The sequence below is a fragment of the Pezoporus wallicus genome, unplaced genomic scaffold (assembly GCF_028554395.1).
Source record: "Pezoporus wallicus isolate ANWC-B61680 ecotype Strahan unplaced genomic scaffold, APGP_CSIRO_Pwel_v1 contig_8692, whole genome shotgun sequence".
NCBI classification, from domain to species: domain Eukaryota; kingdom Metazoa; phylum Chordata; class Aves; order Psittaciformes; family Psittacidae; genus Pezoporus; species Pezoporus wallicus.
Genome location: NW_026642640.1, coordinates 667,504 through 687,432, shown reverse-complemented (window position 1 = coordinate 687,432; position 19,929 = coordinate 667,504). Strand labels below are relative to the sequence as shown.

Below are 19,929 nucleotides of genomic sequence, written 5' to 3'. Positions count from 1 at the left end.
ACTCTTCTCCAAAGCCAAGTGAAATCCATTTCCTCATTTGAAAGAGAACACTTAACTGGATAAACAAGTGGTATTCTGTCCTTGTAGCTTAGCTAGCAATAAAATAAGAAACATGTACTTCCCTATGTAAGGAGAAACCTGTTCTTTCCTTAGTGATCCTTTTTTCTAGCTGTTGGGGCTGGGGTCCTACTTTGAAGAAATAGCATTTCTGTGCATTTTCATGCAAAAAAGGTTATAAGCATGTGCCATTTTTGACGTGTCTGCTACCAGGCTGTAATTTACCTAGATTATATAAAGATACATCAAAAACTGTCAGCAAGTACTGAGCCACTGTGAACTGACATGATGTAAAAATCTGTTGAGGGAAGAAATCCAGCTTCTCCCTTCGGTTATGAGTTATTAGGAAAAAGACAAGAGCTGCTCTGAATGCGTAAGCAATAGAGTTCAAACACTTTGGTGTCATCCATAGTCATGGCAAAGACTGTTTAATGCAGACTAAGATCTTGTGAGGCCCTTTGAGGACAAAGAGCAACAAAGGACATCCAGATTCCAGATGGAAATCAAAGCCAGAAAGAACTTATTTTCAAAACAAATCCTTACATCTCAAGGCAGCAACGGCAGCCAACTGTTTTACCATGCACAACTTTCAAGAGAAGGGCATCTATATCAACAAATAGATAAAGCAAAAATACAAATACTCCTGGATGGTGAAAACCTGTCTGGATTAAAATAAAAGATCTCTTCAACCCAGTAGCCTTCATCTGGCAGCAGACAAGAGTAGGTTCTTACAAAAATGCAGTAAGAACAGTACAAGGATAGAAGGACACAAGCACTGACCTCCAGATATTCAGTCAGTCTTTCAGTTGGGGACTTGAAGAGTTTTAAGCTGCCTTCTCAATACCTTGCTGGAGCTTTCCTTCCATCACTTACTCATTGGATCCATTTATTACTGTGCCATCCAAGATATCTAACTGCCCACATACTTACCCACCTTCTAAGGTCAATTTAAATGATAGATTATGTGTCACAGTAATTCAACGATTTTGTATTAATTCCTTTTGAAAAGCACCTTCTCCTGGTGATCTTTTTTTTTTTTTATTATTAAATAATGCAGTTTCTCTGCTATGGCCTTGTCTCCTTCAGCCACTTCTTTTATTCTCAATCAGACACTTCCTAACAGAATCTTTGGGAGCCTTCCTGACTCTGAAGTGTTTATTAAAGCTCCTAATTTTTGCACCTTTAACAAGCTTTTCTCAAAGACATTTTCTGCTGATGAACCAAGCTTTTTCAGTTATCTTAGCAGCTTGTATGTTAATTTTCATTTTCCCCCACCTGAATATAATTATTGCATTTGCAAGACAAAATTTTTTCTTCTTACTTGCTTTAACTTCTTACTGTTTATTTCCACCAGATTTTATGTTTTGTTTTTTTTTTTAAGAATTAAGACAATAATAATTATCACTTTCTTGATCTTCCAAGAAGGTATAATTAAACAAATCCTATACAACTTAAGTATTTTACCCCACCACCTGCTTCTTTTTAACTCTTTATCATTTTTAAGCAGTTTACCTTTTAGAAGTTACACCCACAAAGGACACACACTATATCAATGTGAACACAAGCTCCAGCACAAGTTAACAGTTACAAAATACTTCTCGTAATTGCATCAGATCTTAGCGTCCTAGTCTTAGATCCAGTACCTTATTATATTCGGCACAGCACTGACACAACATGAAGATCTTTTTCACCATAACAGGACCAGAGAGTCACAGTGTAAAAAAGAGGTGATAATAAAGACTGAGTCACACAACCTTTTTTCCTTTTTTTTTGCTTTTTTAAATAATTAAATACAACACACCATTAGGACAAGCACTGTTTCCTCTTAGTCTGTTTTGTGTACCTTGACACAGCAGAAAGACTGTGGAAGGCAAACACTACATATTTAATACTTGTTTGTACAAACATTTAAAGATATAAACAATCTTCCTTTTTAGAATAGGACTACAGATTAAAGAAGTACTCGGTAGCAACTACTGCAATAATAGCAGAGTTGACTAACGAAACTTAGCTAGAGAAAGTACATACGAAATACAGCAATCTCAAGGGTAGTTCTGCTTTGGCTACTGGTATATTATGCCACACTGCACAGCAGGCAAAGGGCAAAAAACAAATCCAAAAGACCAACACATCAATGATGCTGCGAAGAGCAGTTTTATTCCATTCGTGATTCCATGCTTCATTTAAGATGCCTGAGTACACAGCCACTAAGAAGTGAAGCTATTACTTCAACTTTAATGGCCAAGGTAACACAGGGACTACACATAAGCTATCAACTCCAGGCATCTGTGAGCGTGATTAACTATGACATGATTCATGAATCAAGTTCGGAACTCCTTTCTTCCAAGACATTAAATTTTCCCTTTCCTGAAGGAACAGCAGATTGGAAACATACTCACCCAGAGAGACCTCCAAATGTTTTTTGCCTCATATTTTCTCTGTGAGGCAGCTGCTGGGGTCCATTGGCTTCATCTGACATACTGCTTTGCATTATACCACACCCCAGCTAGCTTATCAGTCACCTGCCAGCACACTGCATTTGAAGTGATTCTTACAGCAACTTACATGCTTGTATGCTTATAATGCTTATATAGCAACTGTGCTAAAGAAAAGTATATTAAAGAATACAACATATAAAAAAAAAGAGTCATTCCAGCCCTATCCACAACAATTTTTATTTTTTTTTTACACCAGTATAAAAGACAACACCTGAACCGTAAGCCTCCAATACAGTCCAGAGCAAGGGGCACATATTACCTTACCTTCAGACAGAGGTGAGTACCACAAGATGACCATGTTTTGGCCTCCTCACTTCTCCTGCCTGAGGCATATTTTAAATATGCCATGTTTCCTGGCATGCAAGACCATCTGTATCAGCCCCTTCACACTGCCCAAACTCACCTGCCTCCTGTCTGATGTTTCCCACACGTGGGGAGCAGCAACAGCAGCACCTAGCACCAGTGTGAGGACGAGGGAGCACTACAGTCCCTTGCTGCTCCCTCCCCATAGCTGTCTGAACAGATCCAGATGTTGGTTCATGCAGCCCTCTCATACATCAGTGCACTCCAAGAACCAGGTGTGTGATGTCTACAGACATTCCTCAACTCTCTGGCCTTCATATAAATTTCAGCACTTGCAGCCCAGTACCATATTCATGCCCTGAGCAGGAAGGGTCCTATGCCATGAAGTAATACACAGAGCAGCAGTGAAGGACAGAGAAAGCTTCTATTCACTAAGTGCTCTTATTCACACTCATTCTTCATATAAGTGTCTGCAAATAGGCAGAGTTGTGAGGTGTCAGAGCAACTGTGGTACTGAGATTATTTTAGAGACATAGAGCACCAAACAGAATTTTAACCTAAATGCACTCAAGTCTGCAACTTCCCAACATGCAATTATTATTTACATCTCAAGATACAGCCACTCGAAATCCCTGAGAGTACTGACAGCAAAATGAAAATGCTGCTTTTTAAAACCAGATTGTCTAGAGTAAACCATGATATATATGAAATAGAAAAATAGATGATTTCTGACTTACTAAAATATGTTACTACCAGAGAGCAATAATTTTCTTTCAATAAAAGGACCTGAGGAAAGAGAAAAAAAATAGGAGATTATGTGCCAAGCTTGTTTGTTTGTTTCCAGTTTAAGATGATGTTTCTCACTAAACAGTCCCAAATAACAATCCTGCTCTGCCAAACTTGCACATACAAATTTCCACATTGTAGACTGCAAAAAAGTGATGTACAGTGAATAGATCGCCACCGCTGTGCAAATCACAAACAGTAATTATGAAACATTCAAAACATCAAAGACACTAGAAATATCTGCATGGGTGCACTACCGTATCATGGCTGTTATTCAACACTAACGGAAATACAGCTCAAAAGAAAATTCTACTGGTTCAGCTGCCCCTATGCCCACCTCCAAAGTAACGGGCATCTAACCAGGGACTAATTAAACAAAATTTTTGAGATGGAAAGAATTGTTTGCAGTTTGTTATTAAACTACCTGGCATTCAGAAATATAAAGCTGAGGATTTTTTCTACCAGCTCCCACTCCCCCTTTAAACTTGAAGATTGAGATCAACTGAAACAATTTAATGAATAAACTGGGATAATTTTTTTTTTTCCAGTAAATTCCGTAATTCCAAAACAAAAACTGTGTGCTAGCTTTCTGTTTAGGAAGTTACCAAAATTACATATTGAGAGGAGAGACAAAATCCTGAACAAAAATACAGCTTTGGATCCAACTAAACTTCCAGTTGAGATTATACTATGTGAAAATTTCAGGAACGGGAGGGTGAGGAAAATGTTTTGTTCAGTGATAAAATTCTCCAAATTAAATGTAGTTGATCTGAAGTTACTTGAAATAATTATTCATAATATATTTTCTGGTAGAGACATTTTTCTGAAGCGGTACACATGAATTGAAGGTAATGGACTTCAGTAAGGATGAAATACTACCTACAATGTCATTCCAGCTCCATAAATATCCACCAAGGTGATTTAAAGTAATACAAATTATTTGCATTTCTCTTGCTAACACAGAAGCACATTAATTCTTAAGAGAGGAGTTTCTGCAAATGGTAAATAAACTATGTAGCAAATGGAGTTTTGCCAAAAAACAACATGCTTTGTCCCCCAATACCTAATCCACTATTTGCTTGGTCTGATCTAATCACAAAGGCAGTAGACCTGACTAGACCTTGATTTGCCTATGTAATGAACTCCAACTTGGAGTAAATATGAAGGAATAAAAAAAATAATATTTGCTTGAACTTAAGTTCCATTAAGCTCTAAAGATATGGCCACGTTAACAATGTTGCAAAAGAACATAAAGAATTTTTTCTTCACAGCATGTTGACTGTTCATTGTCTCCTCCAAGGCAACAGCTTCAGAAAGCATCAAATGAAGCTGATAAAATGCTAGCGAAAAACAAAAGAAGATACACCTAAGTCCATATAAAGTGTTGAAATTCAAAGTAAAGATTCATTTTTCTAGCACTCAGTGACTCGGGAGGACAAGAAAGTATGTGAACGACTATTGCATCAGGAGGTTCTCAAGAAAGAAAACAGACACATCAAGAAATTTGATCTGAGTTGAAAACAGAAAAAAAGGATGAACTAAGTGGAGATGTCCTACTGCCCTGTTATTTATTCTTTACTAGATATTTACTTCATCAATGTTGGACAGAGGATGCTGGATAAAACAAACATGTTCACCCTACCACAGTCTCCATTCTTACAGTTTTGGCCAGATTTGGTCTATGACTGTTCTAGATAAGGAAACAGAGTTAACACTGCATCCAAATAAACAGATACTAAAGTTTGGAATGAGCATTTAGAATCATCTTTTTTTAAATACATACACTTAAAAATCAGAAGAGTGGAATTTGAACAAAAGAAAACTTCAACTCATAAATAGTATCTGCATCAGCCTTTACTGTGAGTTACAACCACAACACATTTAGATCTATTCTTGGGATTTCCATGCATGCACAAGCCTAAGCAGTTTATTAAGAACCTGCTGTTTGCCATGAGTATTGGAGCCCACAACAGATACATAGGTACTGCTTTGCCAAGACAACCAGCGTTTTTATCACTATTTATTTACCTCTTTACTTTTAGAGCTTTCAATTTCAGATTAATCTTTCTCCAAAGCACACCCTGGAGCCACTGTGGGAACATAAAATATCCCAGCCTAAATTACTAAATACTTAAATTCTGTTGCAACTTAAAAATGCATTGAGGAACTCAACTGTTAAGCACCAGTTTCTGGAAAAAAAGCAAAACAGCTTGGTAATACCTAATGCATTCAACAGTGCAGAAGCCTTCCCAGCACACAGCATGGATCTTAAAACGAGAGCTTTAGCTGCAGTGTAACTGTTCTGCAGTGACAAAGCTAGATACATGTATGTAGTTTTGCATATGTGTGTGTGCTTGATATATGTGTATATATAACCATGCCCTGATGCTGACCCTGCTCAGGGACTGCAGCTGCTCCTCTCTGGCAGACAAAGAGAAGAGGCAGGACCTGACCTTCAGGCTGCTGTTTTTCAGCTGGTGCCAGAAGCCAGGCTCACACAGCTGCTGTGAAAGTACCACTAGCCCATCTATCCTCTAAGTACAAGCAGGAGACACACACTATTTGGGTCTGTTGTTTACATCACCCATTGCTGTTGACAACCTAACATCCTGCCAGTGTCTGCCTGCTAAGAACAGAAGCAAGGCAGGCTCTTCTTGGTAATTTTCACTTTTTGAATAGCTATAAAATAAGGCATGCAATTGGCAAGATTTGTCCCCATTAATGTCACATTACATGCATCACTGCCAGAATATGTAGGAAAGCTTCGGTTCTTCCCCTCTCCTCTGCTCATCATTAATTATTACATACAAAGCATGTGCCCACGTGATGGGTAGCAGGTACAGCACTTTGCTAAGATGGCAAAAATGTGCAAACAATTCTATTTACTTCCATGCTGGATCCTTCCTTTCAGCCATCACAAAAATGGATTAAAAAAAAAAAATCTATGAACAGCAGAACTATCAAAACCTTGTTTCCACACAGATCTCCTTCTCACACATACTCCATCTCCTCACTTAAAGTAATTTTCTTCAATGTCTCCTGAATTCTCCAGCACTCCTCACCATCAGCTGGGCCATAGGTAGCACTGCATCCTGCTCAGTAACAATTTAAGAGTCATGTTGAGCGACCAGTCAACCTGCATGTGTTCATCCATCATTCACTGATCAAAAGTTCCCTCCTTTACCTGTAAAACTCATGAGAACAGCTCTGATAGCTCACTTTCAGATTAGTCTGAATAAGGCCTCAATGGCCTAGATTAGGCCATACGAGAAGAATCTAAAAACAGACCATCCTGCAAACCTCACATTACTGAGAATCAAGGCAAAACAGATGTTATGGATATTTTTTATTTCTGGGTTCTAAACAGACTGAAGTCACAATTCCCCAGTTTTCCCTCACTAAACAAGACACTTTTTATAAAAAACACCACACACTAAATGATGAGTGAAGACTTTCAGGAAAAAAGGGGGGGAAAAGTACACACATGCATAGAAGATTCATTAAAAAGACTCAAGGAGACTGGAACTATGATTGACAGCTCTGTACACTAACAATATTCCTAAGTGGTTAGCAAATCAGTACATATAGATTTAAACAAGAGTATTAGATTTCTGAAAACTATACAACAGTCTGTCTTTCCTGTTCCCAAAAACAGTTACTTTAAAGCATCCTAATCCTGGGTATTCCACTTAAATCAGTTCATACTGACTAATCTCATTTTCACCTACACCATCAACGACTGTTCCACTGAAAAGTAACAACTGTGTTATAAAAACTTTAGCCATACACAGCTTCTGGGCTAACAACTTCATATTGGCTAAAGGTGACAAGGCCAAGACCAGAAGCCACAGGCAAGGCTGGATTCTCATGTATTGAGATCACTGATGAGATTCATTTGACCTGTCAATTAGAGTCTTTCTGCAAACAAAAGACTGGGGGAAGGGAGCTGGCAGATGAATAGTTGAAGTTCAAACACGGAGAGAAAGGATGGATGTTAAAGTACTGCAGCAAATACTAGTCAAAGTTTGAATGATGAATCTGTTGGGGGCAAAATAAACCGAACAATAAAGCAAGCAGAAAAACGCCATCACACCCCTTATCTTTGGATCATCTTCAAACAAACAAACCAACAACAACAAAAAAAAAAGCCACCACACAACACAACCACAACACTAGTCAAGTGAGGAGAATATCCATATATATATTACTATATGGACAGAACAGGCCATCCAAGCATAACATAGAACACTGTGCTTAGTTTCAGTGTAAATTTTTCTACTTACAGCATTTTTCATACTACTACCTAAGAAGAAACATACAGCAGATATACAACTGAGTTACTTAGCAGGTCTTTCCTTCTTTACACATGCCACATCAAGCCAAATCAGAGTATTTCGACTTGGAAGTTCCATTATATCCAACCATAGAGCAATTCCCATCCCCAAGAAGAAGGCTGGCAGTTTGCTTTCACACCTGATATTCTCCAAACACCTTATTCCTACATTTTAGCTCTAGCAGAACATCAGCTGGGCAAACCAAAAGAGGCTGCTGTGGAGAAGTCACTGACATACAAATAAAAAGACACGACTGGCAGATCGGGCCATCTGCCATACTTCCAACCACAAGCAGAACCCATCAAGTACTTTACAGTGGGAGACTGTACAAAGTCAGAGACTCTCTTAGAAGAGACAAAGAAAGATGCATGAAGGAACGAGATCCTGAAAAAGAACTTGTCTATTTGTTTCCCAGTACTTTTATTAACACTACAGAAATACATTTCAATTTATCTCTTAAAATAACAGCCTCCAAAACAGCATGTGTGTCTAAATACGTTCTGGATGCAATTCCATGTAAGAGATGATTGCTGAATCCAGTTTCAGATGATTGTAAATGCAACAGAAGAAAAGGTTACATCTTCCCCTTCTTTAAGAGTATTCCTGCACCACCACGTACATAGCCAAAAAGAATCCCACTTTTACTGGAACAGAAAAAATGTTGGTTGCAGGTATACCACACAGGAACAGAAAGATGGTAATTTCTCTGGACTATAGGACAACTGATCCAGAAGAGACAGAGTTTGCAGAACAATGTTCTTCAACCTGTTAAAAAGGTCATGACCTATTAAGCATGAAAGAGAAACAAAGATATCACAAGGTGTTAATTAAAAAAAAAAAAAAAAAAAAAGGGTTTGGAAATTACAGCTAAATTCCTCCAGATCTCTGCTGGTTTGTCCTCTTCATCCTCTTGTCCCATTCTGCCCAGAGATATATTTACATTTTTGAAAAAGAACAATGTCATATAATGACTGTCTTCTCCATTTTTGTATCTCAAATCTGTCACTTTGTTATTCCCCTTGCACGGCATTTGGGGAATATATAAATACATAGGAAAATGAAATTTATAAGACATCAGTGTACTGTTTTCAAAAGAACTAAGGAAATGCTGCAATTCCTAAGACTGATGGCATTCTATTTGAAAAGCTACAGGCTGTCAACCTGGAGAACCACCGATGTCAAAAAGTTGTTTCCCATGTTTTGAAAGTGTCACTCCTCTTTTTCAATCATTTGTCATTCTGATTTAGTCAAACAGATGCCCCTTTGAAAACCACGTCTTCTCAGCACCATCCACCTGATTTATGCAGAAGAAATCTGATTCTAAAGAGTGATATGAATTAATAAATAAAAATTAATAGTAAGTTATATCTTTGCTATGTGAGCAACGTCCAAGAAATGCTAATGGAAGCAGGAATTTATTTCAAAGTAAAAACTCAAGGAAGATGAAAATCCATTTCTAGGTTTACTATACTTTCAGTGCTCTGTGCAAGTGACCCTTACGAGAGAATACAAATCTAAACCACACGTGTTTTGTTCTTATACACTGCTTTTATCCTGCAAATTCAGGAACTTCCAAGTATGAACCAAGCAGACTTCCGATAGGGGGAATTCATTCCTGAAAGAAGAATGAAACTAGGATTCCACTCCCACAGTCATCTTTAGGAATTTACTGTGCCCCACTTCAGGCCAATTTTAATTTTTTTTGTTGTTTTTTTGGAGGGGAGTGGGTGGTGTTGCAAAAGATGACAATATTCTTAAGCAATTCACTGGACAAAATTACAAGAGAACATTTCAACTTTTTCCCACTAAAAACAGCCAACAAATGGAACATTCCAGTAAAACACATTTAGTTACTTAAATCAGTGGTTTTCAGTATTACAAATTTTTTACCAGCCCCTATCATTAAGAAAGCCAAAAAATAGCAGTTTAGGTATGACATACTTTCCTGTCACTCACTACTATCATAAATCAGTACCTCATTTATAGAATCATGGAATCATAGAATAGTTAGGGTTGGAAAGGACCTTAAGATCATCAAGTTCCAACCTCCCTGCCGTGGGCAGGGACACCTCCCACTAAACCATGTCACCCAAGGCCTCGTCCAACCTGGTCTTGAACACTGCCAGGGATGGAGCATTCACAACCTCCCTGGGCAACCTATTCCAGTGCCTCACCACCCTAACAGGAAAGAATTTCCTCCTTATATCCAATCTACACTTCCCCTGTTTAAGTTTTAACCTGTGAACCCTTGTCCTGTCACTACAGTTCCTAATGAACAGTCCCTCCCCAGCATCCCTGTAGGCCCCCTTCAGATACTGGAAGGCTGCTATGAGGTCTCCATGAAGTGTTCTCTTCTCACCATCTCAACAAAAAAAGCGAAGTAGGTTTATCACTTTACAACATACCTGAACTGTTAAGACAAAATGGTGTAGAGGAAAGGAACATTAATAATAATCCCATTCCCCAAATCTGAAGGCTAAGGTACTGGTTCTTAGCAGCTCCCGGGTTACGAGGCTGGAGCACATCAGCTCATCAGCTCTCTGCCAGCTTGCAGTGGTGTGCTGGATCGGGACCTACTTGCCAAGGCACACACTCAAGTGTGGCCCTGACCCTTCACAGGGACCTATGCAGCAGCCACTGCTGCCTAAGCCTGTTCTGGGAATCTGCCATCTTTTATCCACACTGTTTTGTTATCTTCCTCTTCTTCCCATCTCAGCCCCACAGAGCCTTACCAACTCGCCCTGTGCAGTTCATTAGTTCATATAACTCCTTTTATTCATTTAGAATTAATCTCCTACAGTAAACAAGCTTACAATTTCTCCTCATGGGATAGGTTTTTAGTATCTCAGATAAGTTGCTCTAATTCAATGTGTTTTACCTATTCTCAATTCTCCTTCCCTCCCTGAGAAGAATAGACAGAAAAAAAATCTTTTCAATTAATAAACACAATACATCTCAGAAAAAAAAAAAAAAAGGCAGAAAAAGACATGTTGCAGAACAGCAAAAAACTGTGGATCCCCAGGATGAAAATAATTTAGCATTAGCTCAGGAAGCAGCAGACTACCACAATTTCAGAAACAGCACGGTTTTATCCTGAAAACCGGACTGCACTTCTCAGCACTGGTGAAATTACTCATTAATCAGTGTTTCCATATGACACTGGGTCTTTTGGAAAACTTCCAGGTGAAACGCAAGCTAAATCACCTTTCCCCAACTGTAGCAGTCAGAGGAGTTAAGAGATTCAGACCCAGCTCTTACTGAAACCTCTTAAGAGCAGTGACTCCTGGAGTTCAAAAATCATTGCATCAAAACCATTGTGTTTTTCCCTAAAAGTCATTTTCAACCTGAATTAATTTATTGTAGAATCATAGAATCATAGAATAGTTAGGGTTGGAAAAGACTTTAAGATCATCTAATTCCAACCCCCCTGCCATGGGCAGGGACACCTCACACTAAACCATGTCACCCAAGGCCTCATCCAACCTGGTCTTGAACACTGCCGGGATGGAGCATTCACAACCTACCTGGGATTGCTTCAACCCAGGTGTAGGACCTTGCACTTGGCATGGTTAAACTTCATGAGGTTGGCATCAGCCCACCTCACAAGCATGTCAAGGTCCCTCTGGATGGCATTCCTTCCCTCCAGGGTATCAACTGAACCACACAGCTCGGTGTCATCGGCAAACTTGCTGAGGGCGCACTCAATCCCACTGTCCATGTCAGCGACAAAGATGTTGAACAAGACCGGTCCCAACACTGATCCCTGAGGGACGCCACTCATTACTGCTCTCCGGCTGGACATTGAGCCATTGACCACAGATCTTTTTTGCGCAGCCATCCAGGCAGTTCTTTATCCACCGAGTGGTCCATCCATCAAATTGATGTCTCTCCAATTTAGAGACAAGGATGTTCTGTGGGACAGTGTTGAATGCTTTGCACAAGTCCAGGTAGATGACGTCAACTGCTCTACCCCTGTCCATCAGTTCTGTAGCCCCACCATAGAAGGCCACCTAATTGGTCAGTCAGGATTTCCCCTTAGTGAAGCCATGCTGGCTGTCACCAAGCACCTTGTTGTATTTCATGTGCCTTAGCATGCCTTCCAGGAGAATCTGCTCCAAGATTTTGCCAGGAACAGAGGTGAGACTGACTGGTCTGTAATTCCCCGCGTCATCCATTTTCCCCTTTTTCCAGTCATCGGGAACTTCACCTGACTGCCATGATTTCTCAAATATGATGGCCAGTGGCTTAGCAACTTCATTTGCCAGCTCCTTCAGGACCCACGGATGGATTTCATCAGGTCCCATGAACTTGTGCACATTCAAATTTTTAAGATGGTCTCCAACCAGATCCTCTCCTACAGTGGGCCTAGGGTCTTCATTCTCACAATCCCTGCATCTGCCTTCCAAGACTTGGGTGATGGGGTCGAGCCTTTGTCAGTGAAGACCGAGGCAAAGAAGTTTTCAAGGTTTAATTTTGGGGTAGTGGGAAAACCCAAGCCATGACTGTATTTTTCTGATACAAGTGTTCTGTCAAAAAGAAACAATCTCCAAGCCTGTATTCTAGCAAATATTGTTCCAAAACCCCTCCAAATCAAAGTAAACCTCAAAAAGTTTGTAGCCCAAATTAAAGGATCACTTCACATGATATTACCAAGCTGAATTTAAATTGTGATTTGAGGGGGTTTGGGAAGGTTTAAATCCTTGTTGCAGACTTCAGAAGGCATAATGAAGATCCAGAACTTAATTTCAAGTTCTCATTCTAATGAAAACTAACAAAGACATTCTGGTACAGCACCAGGCAAACCAATCAAAGGAACTACTTTTTCATCCTATCTCCTTTTCCTTACTGTATGACTATAACATGTTTCAGGGAAGTTTTGGTAAGTTGGTCCATAATGGAAGAATTGCTTAGAAAATCCCTTGATCTTCATGCCTGTGGGACTGAAGCTTCTGACTTCAAGCAACGGTCTGTTTCTCCAGGCAACATGCCAAAAGTGCCATCAGCACTGTGGAAGACTCCAAAGTTTCACATTTCATCTGCCCCAGAGCTGTCTTCATGTTACTTTTCATAAATTGCCAGGATACTTTTGTAACCCACTGATTTTCCAAAGCTTCAGAAAGCTTCATACTTCTCAATAGCAAGGAACACAGACACTGACAGGATGTCAGGGAAAGAATGTACTTTACAGATACACACCTTGGCACGGAGCTCATGCCCAAAAATGAAGCATCAGTCCCTACTTTGTGCCAGACTGAGATGTGTTGTCAGCCAGTCATCAGTGCCCTGCTCTATGCACTTTCAAACACTGTAATTTGCCACTCAGTGGTCAAGACACTACAGCACACGCACCCTGTACGCATTTCATCACCTTTGTCTGCACACTCCACAAATCCTTTGCATTTGCTTCTCAGCAATTCTGTGTGACATTTTACACAGCTCCCTGTAGCATTCCCTTCACATTCCAGCAGTCTGTGTCTTCTTCCCCTCCCAGACAAGATGGGTTCAGCATTATCCTCTAGAAACAGAAAGCTAACCTATGGTAGTGGTAAAAAACAAACCTAAGGTTTCTATCTCCTCATCTTTGCCAGTCTACTAAGACTTCAAGCTCCAGCCTCAGAAGTACTCTTTGGAATTAGGCATCTACCCTACATCTATTTCTGAAGTTGCAGTGTAGTTCTGAAGCAAATATCTCAGCCTTCCCAGCTTACCATTAGTAGGTTTAACAAGCAGGGCAGTTTTGCTGACCTACACTCCTTTTACAGGAAACTAAAACAGCTCATATCCAGATGCATAACAAAGTTGCTCCAACTACTAATGGGATCGATGTAGTGACTGGATATTTGGATGGCTTCAAGCCATAGGTATGACAGAGATGTTTGGTCCACCACCAGAAAAAGAAAAATAATCTAGTGACTAAAGTAAACCCCAGGTGGGCCTTAGCATCAACTTTTGACCTGATTCTCTCTTCCAAAAATTCAAATGGCATCCATAGTATTAAACCGATACTTTCAGACCGTTAAGTCAGTAAGGTTATGTCAGTGTTATGTAAGACTGGCTCATTCAGTTTCTTACCAGAGAAACATATTCATACACCACTGCTCTAGCTCAGTTCTAATAATACAAAAATTAGCCAGAACCCCATTCATTAAGGACACATCACTTACCAGGCCATCGCAAGTGCTGATCGCTGCTGTCCCACTCCCAGCACCTGGCTGCAACACTGTGCCAGTGAAGTGGCAAGGAGCTCCCGAGTGAGTTGCAATCTTCGCACCAGTATGGTTGCCACGTCTCCTTTCTACTACGTAGTTATGGGAAAGAAATCGCATCTGGACAGTCAAGTTAAAAAACAGATCCTTATCCTCATGGTTGATTTTGTAGTATATCACATTATCCTTTTTGCTGAGGTCTCTCTTCTCCCTTGTGTTTGAGATGTGATGGTGTAAATTAAAAGAAAGAAAATGCCCGCTTGCATCTACTCTTGCTGGATCAACCACATGGTATTCTGGCAGTGTCTTGATAAATTGCCCTGAGAGGAAGGGGAAAAAGAAGAAAAAAAAAGAAAACAAAAGAAGTAAACCTAGGGTGAGTCCTAGCGTGTTCAAATCTCACATGATTTAACAGGGAAACTCAAAAAATACTCCAATTCACTACACCATCCTATTGACATAAAGGCAGGCAGTGCACAGACCACCATGCACTACAATCCCTATCTGGCCTTTCTACTCTCCAGTATAACACTCAATTTAGAAGTAAAAAATTCTTCTTTTCAAACATTTTGTCACCAATCATATGAAGGATTGACTGTCACACACGCACCTCTTTCCAACCCCACAAAAGCTGAGAACCCTCTCTGTCCTAGGTCCCCAGCACACAATGCTCTGATCAAGATCATACCCCCACATCCAAAAAGCTGACCACCTGAAGCAGGAGACAGAGCCTTAAAAACACACATGGGTGAAGGGAACACCACTAATTGGCTTGACAGGCTACAATAACAGCACCTCAGCAGCATCAGCTTTAGCAGTTGCAGCAGAGGATGGTATTTTAACAGAAGGTTTGAAGGGGAATGAAGTAACTGTGTCATTTTTTATAACGGGTTCCAACCAGAGTAAGATCAGCTGTATTAGCACTTACCAGAATCTAACAAGGGAAGAAAGCGCTCCCGGCATTCTTGTCTCCTGCTGTGACACAGAAGACCACCTGTTCCCAATTTCATTTTTCTTTAAATTAGTGTAAAGCTCAAAAGTCCCAAACAAATAGCATAAATACACATAAAACACAGTCCCTACAAACTCATACTCCCAGATTTGTAAGCACGCTTGGCTTCAGCCCATGAAATCAGTCTGAATATATTTCATCAAAAAGAAATTGTGAGGATACGTGTCATTCCAGTTCCTCCTTCCCTAGGGCTCCTTGCTCTTCACTCCTGAAGTCCCAGCCACCTGTACGTGAAGCACCTAAACCTTATTCATTAATTAAGCTGGTTAAAAAAGCAATTAGCCTGCTCCAGGTACTTCCGGAGCACTTTACTCCTCCTTAGGACTGGTAAGACAATCCTTCTAGAGACAGTTCTCTCCACTGCCTGCATCTTCAAAGCCACACAGGATAAACCATGTTGAGACAGATAGCTGTCCAGGTTCATCCCCTCTGGGAAGAAACATATCTCCTTTGCCCTCATTAGCTGCAGTATGAGACATGGATGCTTGTCTTTCATAAGGCCATCAAAAAAAAAAAGCACATATACAAAACTACATAAGAAATTTGGCCTTGTCTCAGTAGCACCTTTATTTCAGAGGCAAACTTATTGTCATACACAACAGAATTCTTTGTACACAAGTCTTCCCACAAGCCTATCATGACTTTTTGCCGTTGCAGGACAAGCTGCAGCAGTGGGCTTTTAAATGTCCACAGCAGCAGGTCTTGACACCTCAGAGACTAACATCTACCATAAATTCTGAGACATCTCCTGCCCCTGCCCACATAAGTACAGCAGGAACTGAGACATGGGAAATTCAATCCACACCTTCATGCCTGCAGTTTACACAGCCTCTATATAGCACATAAGGTGCCAGCTGAACAATTTAGCAGCTGAAGATAGGTCGCTCCTTCCTCACGCTCCAGAGTGAAGCAAAAAATGAGCAGGACAAGAGAGGTGAAACACCCAAAAACATGGCTTACCTGCAGAAGTTTCATTATTAGACTTCTGAGAAGACCCACATCCTATATTGTGCTAGCAAAGACAGGCTAACAGAGACCACTACAAGATCCAGCAAGATCAGGCCCCATTTCTATGGTTTTCAGCACAACTCACTAAATAATCAAATTAAATGCCTGAAGGAAAACTTACTCATTTGCTGTCACTGTGCGATTTGCCTCTGCTTGATGTCTTGAGATTAATTTGTTGTGGCTTAACAGTTCAGCTCCATGCAAGACCAAAGACTTGCAGTTTTGAACTTCAAACTATTCAAGGAAGTTTTTTATTTCATTATAGTGATTAGTGTTTAGAGGTTAAGGTAATTTAGACATCATCATCAGTAAGAGGGAAAATAATGCCGAAGTGTCTGATGGCAACAGAATTCCCAAGGCAGAGAAGTCTAACTTCTTCCACCCCTCCTTAAATACTCATTTCTGAATGCTAGTCACTGGAGAGCAAATTATGCTGCAATAACAGTATACTGTAATGTAATCACAGAATTGAATTATTAAGCAGTTTTCAAAAGACCAGAAGGATCAAGATTACAACACAACAAACTTTAACAAGATGAGGCTAAGGATATCTGCAAATAATCATTACCAGTTTTGTCTAGACCATTGGGTAGAGGTGAGCAAGGGCAATCCTACCAATAACAACTAACTGAGCTCCACATTAAGCCTAACATACCACTTGATCTTTCTTGCTGGAAAAGACTGTAAAACAAAAATAGGAGGTACAATTTTGTTTTTACCTTTCTGCCCTTCTAGGAAAGAGTAACAACCAACTAGAGGGCAGAGGCAACAAATGGAATAACTTAATGCATGCAACCCAGACTGCACAAGAATAAGGGTTGAATTCTTCAACGCTGACTTCCTCAATTTTCCTAAATTAATAATTTATTCCTATTAAAACACCACACATTCCCATAAACCTTAGTGCCAGAGGGAAACTATCCTAGTGCCACTAACAAGCCTCAGGGCTGGCATGCCACGGCATGCTCCTTAGCCACCTCTAATACTCTCCACTCCATGGCACCTCCGCCTGCAAAGTTGCACAGCTGAGGAATTATAGTCCAGGAATGGGAAGACTTCCCTGGGCAGCTTGTGTAGCTCCAGGGATCACTATATCCTTCCACAGCTGCAGCCTGGGCATGCCAGCTTGCATCAGTGCCATGAGCAGAACCAAACATCACACTGACACATTCAAGTCAGTACTTAGCCTTGTATCACCGTTTGCACAGGCTATTCATGTTTGTTTGACAAGTCTAAGAATTAAGTTAAAGCTCCCCAGCAGACCCTCCTAATTCTGCATCACTGAAAACATATGATAATATTCCAAACCACTGCTGACTGTTCTGCTCCCCTGTGGATTCAAAACACAGCAGAGAACTGCCCATAAAGATGGCTGTACACAAGTGGATAAACTAGGATAAAGATAAAAACATACACAGTCTGTCACGTGTGACAAGAAAAGCACAATTTCTTTCAGACAGATAACATGTTTTCTGACAAAAATTCCTTTAAAATGTGACACATCATCATTTGAAATTGTTTCATCTCCATGTTTGCAGTTCATCTACATCTGCCCCTCAGACCCTCTGGCTTCTTTTCAAACGATTCCTTGCAATAGGAAATAGAGTTGCTGTTCTCTGGAGGAAGCGTCTTCCCAAGCCAAAGAAAGGCTCTGTACCCAGGAAACACCCCAAGCTCCAAAGTCCCATGGCAAGGATCAGGCCTTCAACATTCAGTGAGAGAATCGTTAACTGTTCCGACTGCTACACTTGTTGTGCATGTGGAGGGAGCACAATAGCTACGCGAGATAGAAATTTAAGTTCTTTACACTCAGCACTGCATCCAATCTTCAAAAAAAACCCAGCCAAATTTTAATTGTCCCTTTACACAAAACTATTTGCAAACACCTGAGAAAGCCTAGGTTTTTCATGCGTAGAAAGTTAAATTAATTCCACATTCACTTCCAAATGCCTGACAGACAGCTATTATGTGCTAACACAGCATCCCTGTTCAGTCCCATCTAGAGAGACACAGGAATGCAGTGACTGTTTGCATTCAGTTTAAATACATCCAGCAGGAAGTAACTTCAGGATAATTGTTCACTATTCAGCAGCTTGCTTAACCACTTTTTATTTCCATGATCTCTGAGGTGCACAGCAGATTTTCTCCTCTGTGTACAAGCTCTCCCACTGACAGCACCCCAGCTGTTGATTACATCAGGAAGGTTTTCAGGAAGCAAAATTTCCTCCTGCACTTTCGAGTCTTCTACCACCAGGCAGAGTCTTCCGACTAATCATAATTTTTCTCTCTTGGGAGCTGCCTCTGATTTTCCTTAAACAGACAACAGGATAAAAATCCTGACTTACACTCCCCCAGGGAGGTGTGCAGCCAGTTCCAAACGAGGGAATGAATTAACCCACCTGGCCAGCAGCCTCAAGAGATTCCCCCCCAGATAAAGCCTTGCTTTTAATTTATCATCCTCACTAGATATGAATAAATCACAGTGTGTCTTATACCCTGATAACCCCAGTTCTTCTCTGTTAAAAAAAAAAACACCAAAAACAAACAATAAAACAAACAAACAAAAAAAAAAAACAACAAAACAAAAACAAAACAACAGGGCAATACACTTTTTCAGCTTAGTACAAAACTATTCCGGTATTTAAAGAGATGCTTCTTAACGAGGAAGACGAGCAAAAAGCAGCATTTTACAATATCTCTATCTACATGGTGCAATTCAGTGACCTCCAAACAGCAACAGGCGGGCACAGGCAGAGCTGTGTTCTCACTTCAAAACTTCAAAGGCTGGAGCAGCCGGTCCCCAGAGCCGCCCGAGGGTACGCTGCGGGCTCGGACAGTCGAGCCCGGGCAGCACCGCTCACCCCGAGCCGCAGGAGCAGTGCCACTGAGCCACGACCCGACCCGTGGGACGCACACCCGGGGCGAGCCCGCTCTCCCTCACACCCTGCCGGGAAACTCCCCGTACCCAGCTACTGACCTTGCCGCCCATCGGGGAAGAGCGAGCTGCCGGCCGGCGGGGCCCTGCTCAGGCAGGGCGCTTGGACGTGAAGGATGAGGATCCAGAGGGAGACCTGTGCTCCCCGGCTCCGCGGGACACATGGCATGGTGCGGGCGGGGAGGTCCGAGAGGGGCCGCGCCTAGCCGGGCCGCGGCATAGCCAGGCGGCGGGGCAGCGGCGGAGCGGCCTCCCAGAGCCGCTCCCCACAAGGACTGCGCGGGGCCGTCCCGGTGTCTGGTTTCTGCCGAGGAGGAAGGAGGGTTGTGGGGAAGGAGCCGCTCCGGGAGCCCCCGCCTCGGAGCCGCCGGGGTTAAGGCGGTGGAGCGAACCGGACCGGGCCAGCGGGAGGGGAGGGGACGAGAGGCCACCAGCGGGGACTGCCGCACCCCCACTCCGCCCTCCACGGCTCAAAGGTGGGGCGTTAGCCCCGGCAGCCCCGGAGAGGGCGGCCGCACAAGGCAGCCTCCCCGCTCCGGCCCCATACGGCAGGTCGTAGCTGGGCCTCGCAGTCCCGCACCCATCAGGGCAGATTTTCCCTCCTGCTTAGAGTCACAGGACAAAACAGCTTGGAGAAGACCTTCAAGATCATAGAGTCAAATCTCTACCCCAGCACTGCCAAGGCCACCACTAAACCATGTCACTGGGGGCCTCATCTACATGGTTTTTTGTCACCAGGGATGGTGATTCTCCCACTGCCCTGGGCAGCCTGCTCCAGTGCCTGAGCACT

The 19,929-nt window shown here is 41.6% G+C and overlaps 1 protein-coding gene across 1 annotated transcript in view; it reads right to left on the bottom strand.

Annotated features, from left to right (window-relative positions):
- Nucleotides 1-19,616, bottom strand: part of ADAMTS12 (ADAM metallopeptidase with thrombospondin type 1 motif 12) — a 152,883-nt gene extending 133,267 nt beyond the window's left edge. The window contains exons 1-2 of the mRNA XM_057431155.1: nt 19,182-19,616; nt 14,143-14,504 (exon numbers count right to left, since the gene is read on the bottom strand). Of these exons, the coding sequence (XP_057287138.1) occupies nt 14,143-14,504; nt 19,182-19,308 (489 nt within the window). The 5' untranslated portion in view covers nt 19,309-19,616. The remainder of the gene's footprint in view (nt 1-14,142; nt 14,505-19,181) is intronic.
- Between the last annotated feature and the right edge of the window lie 313 nt (nt 19,617-19,929).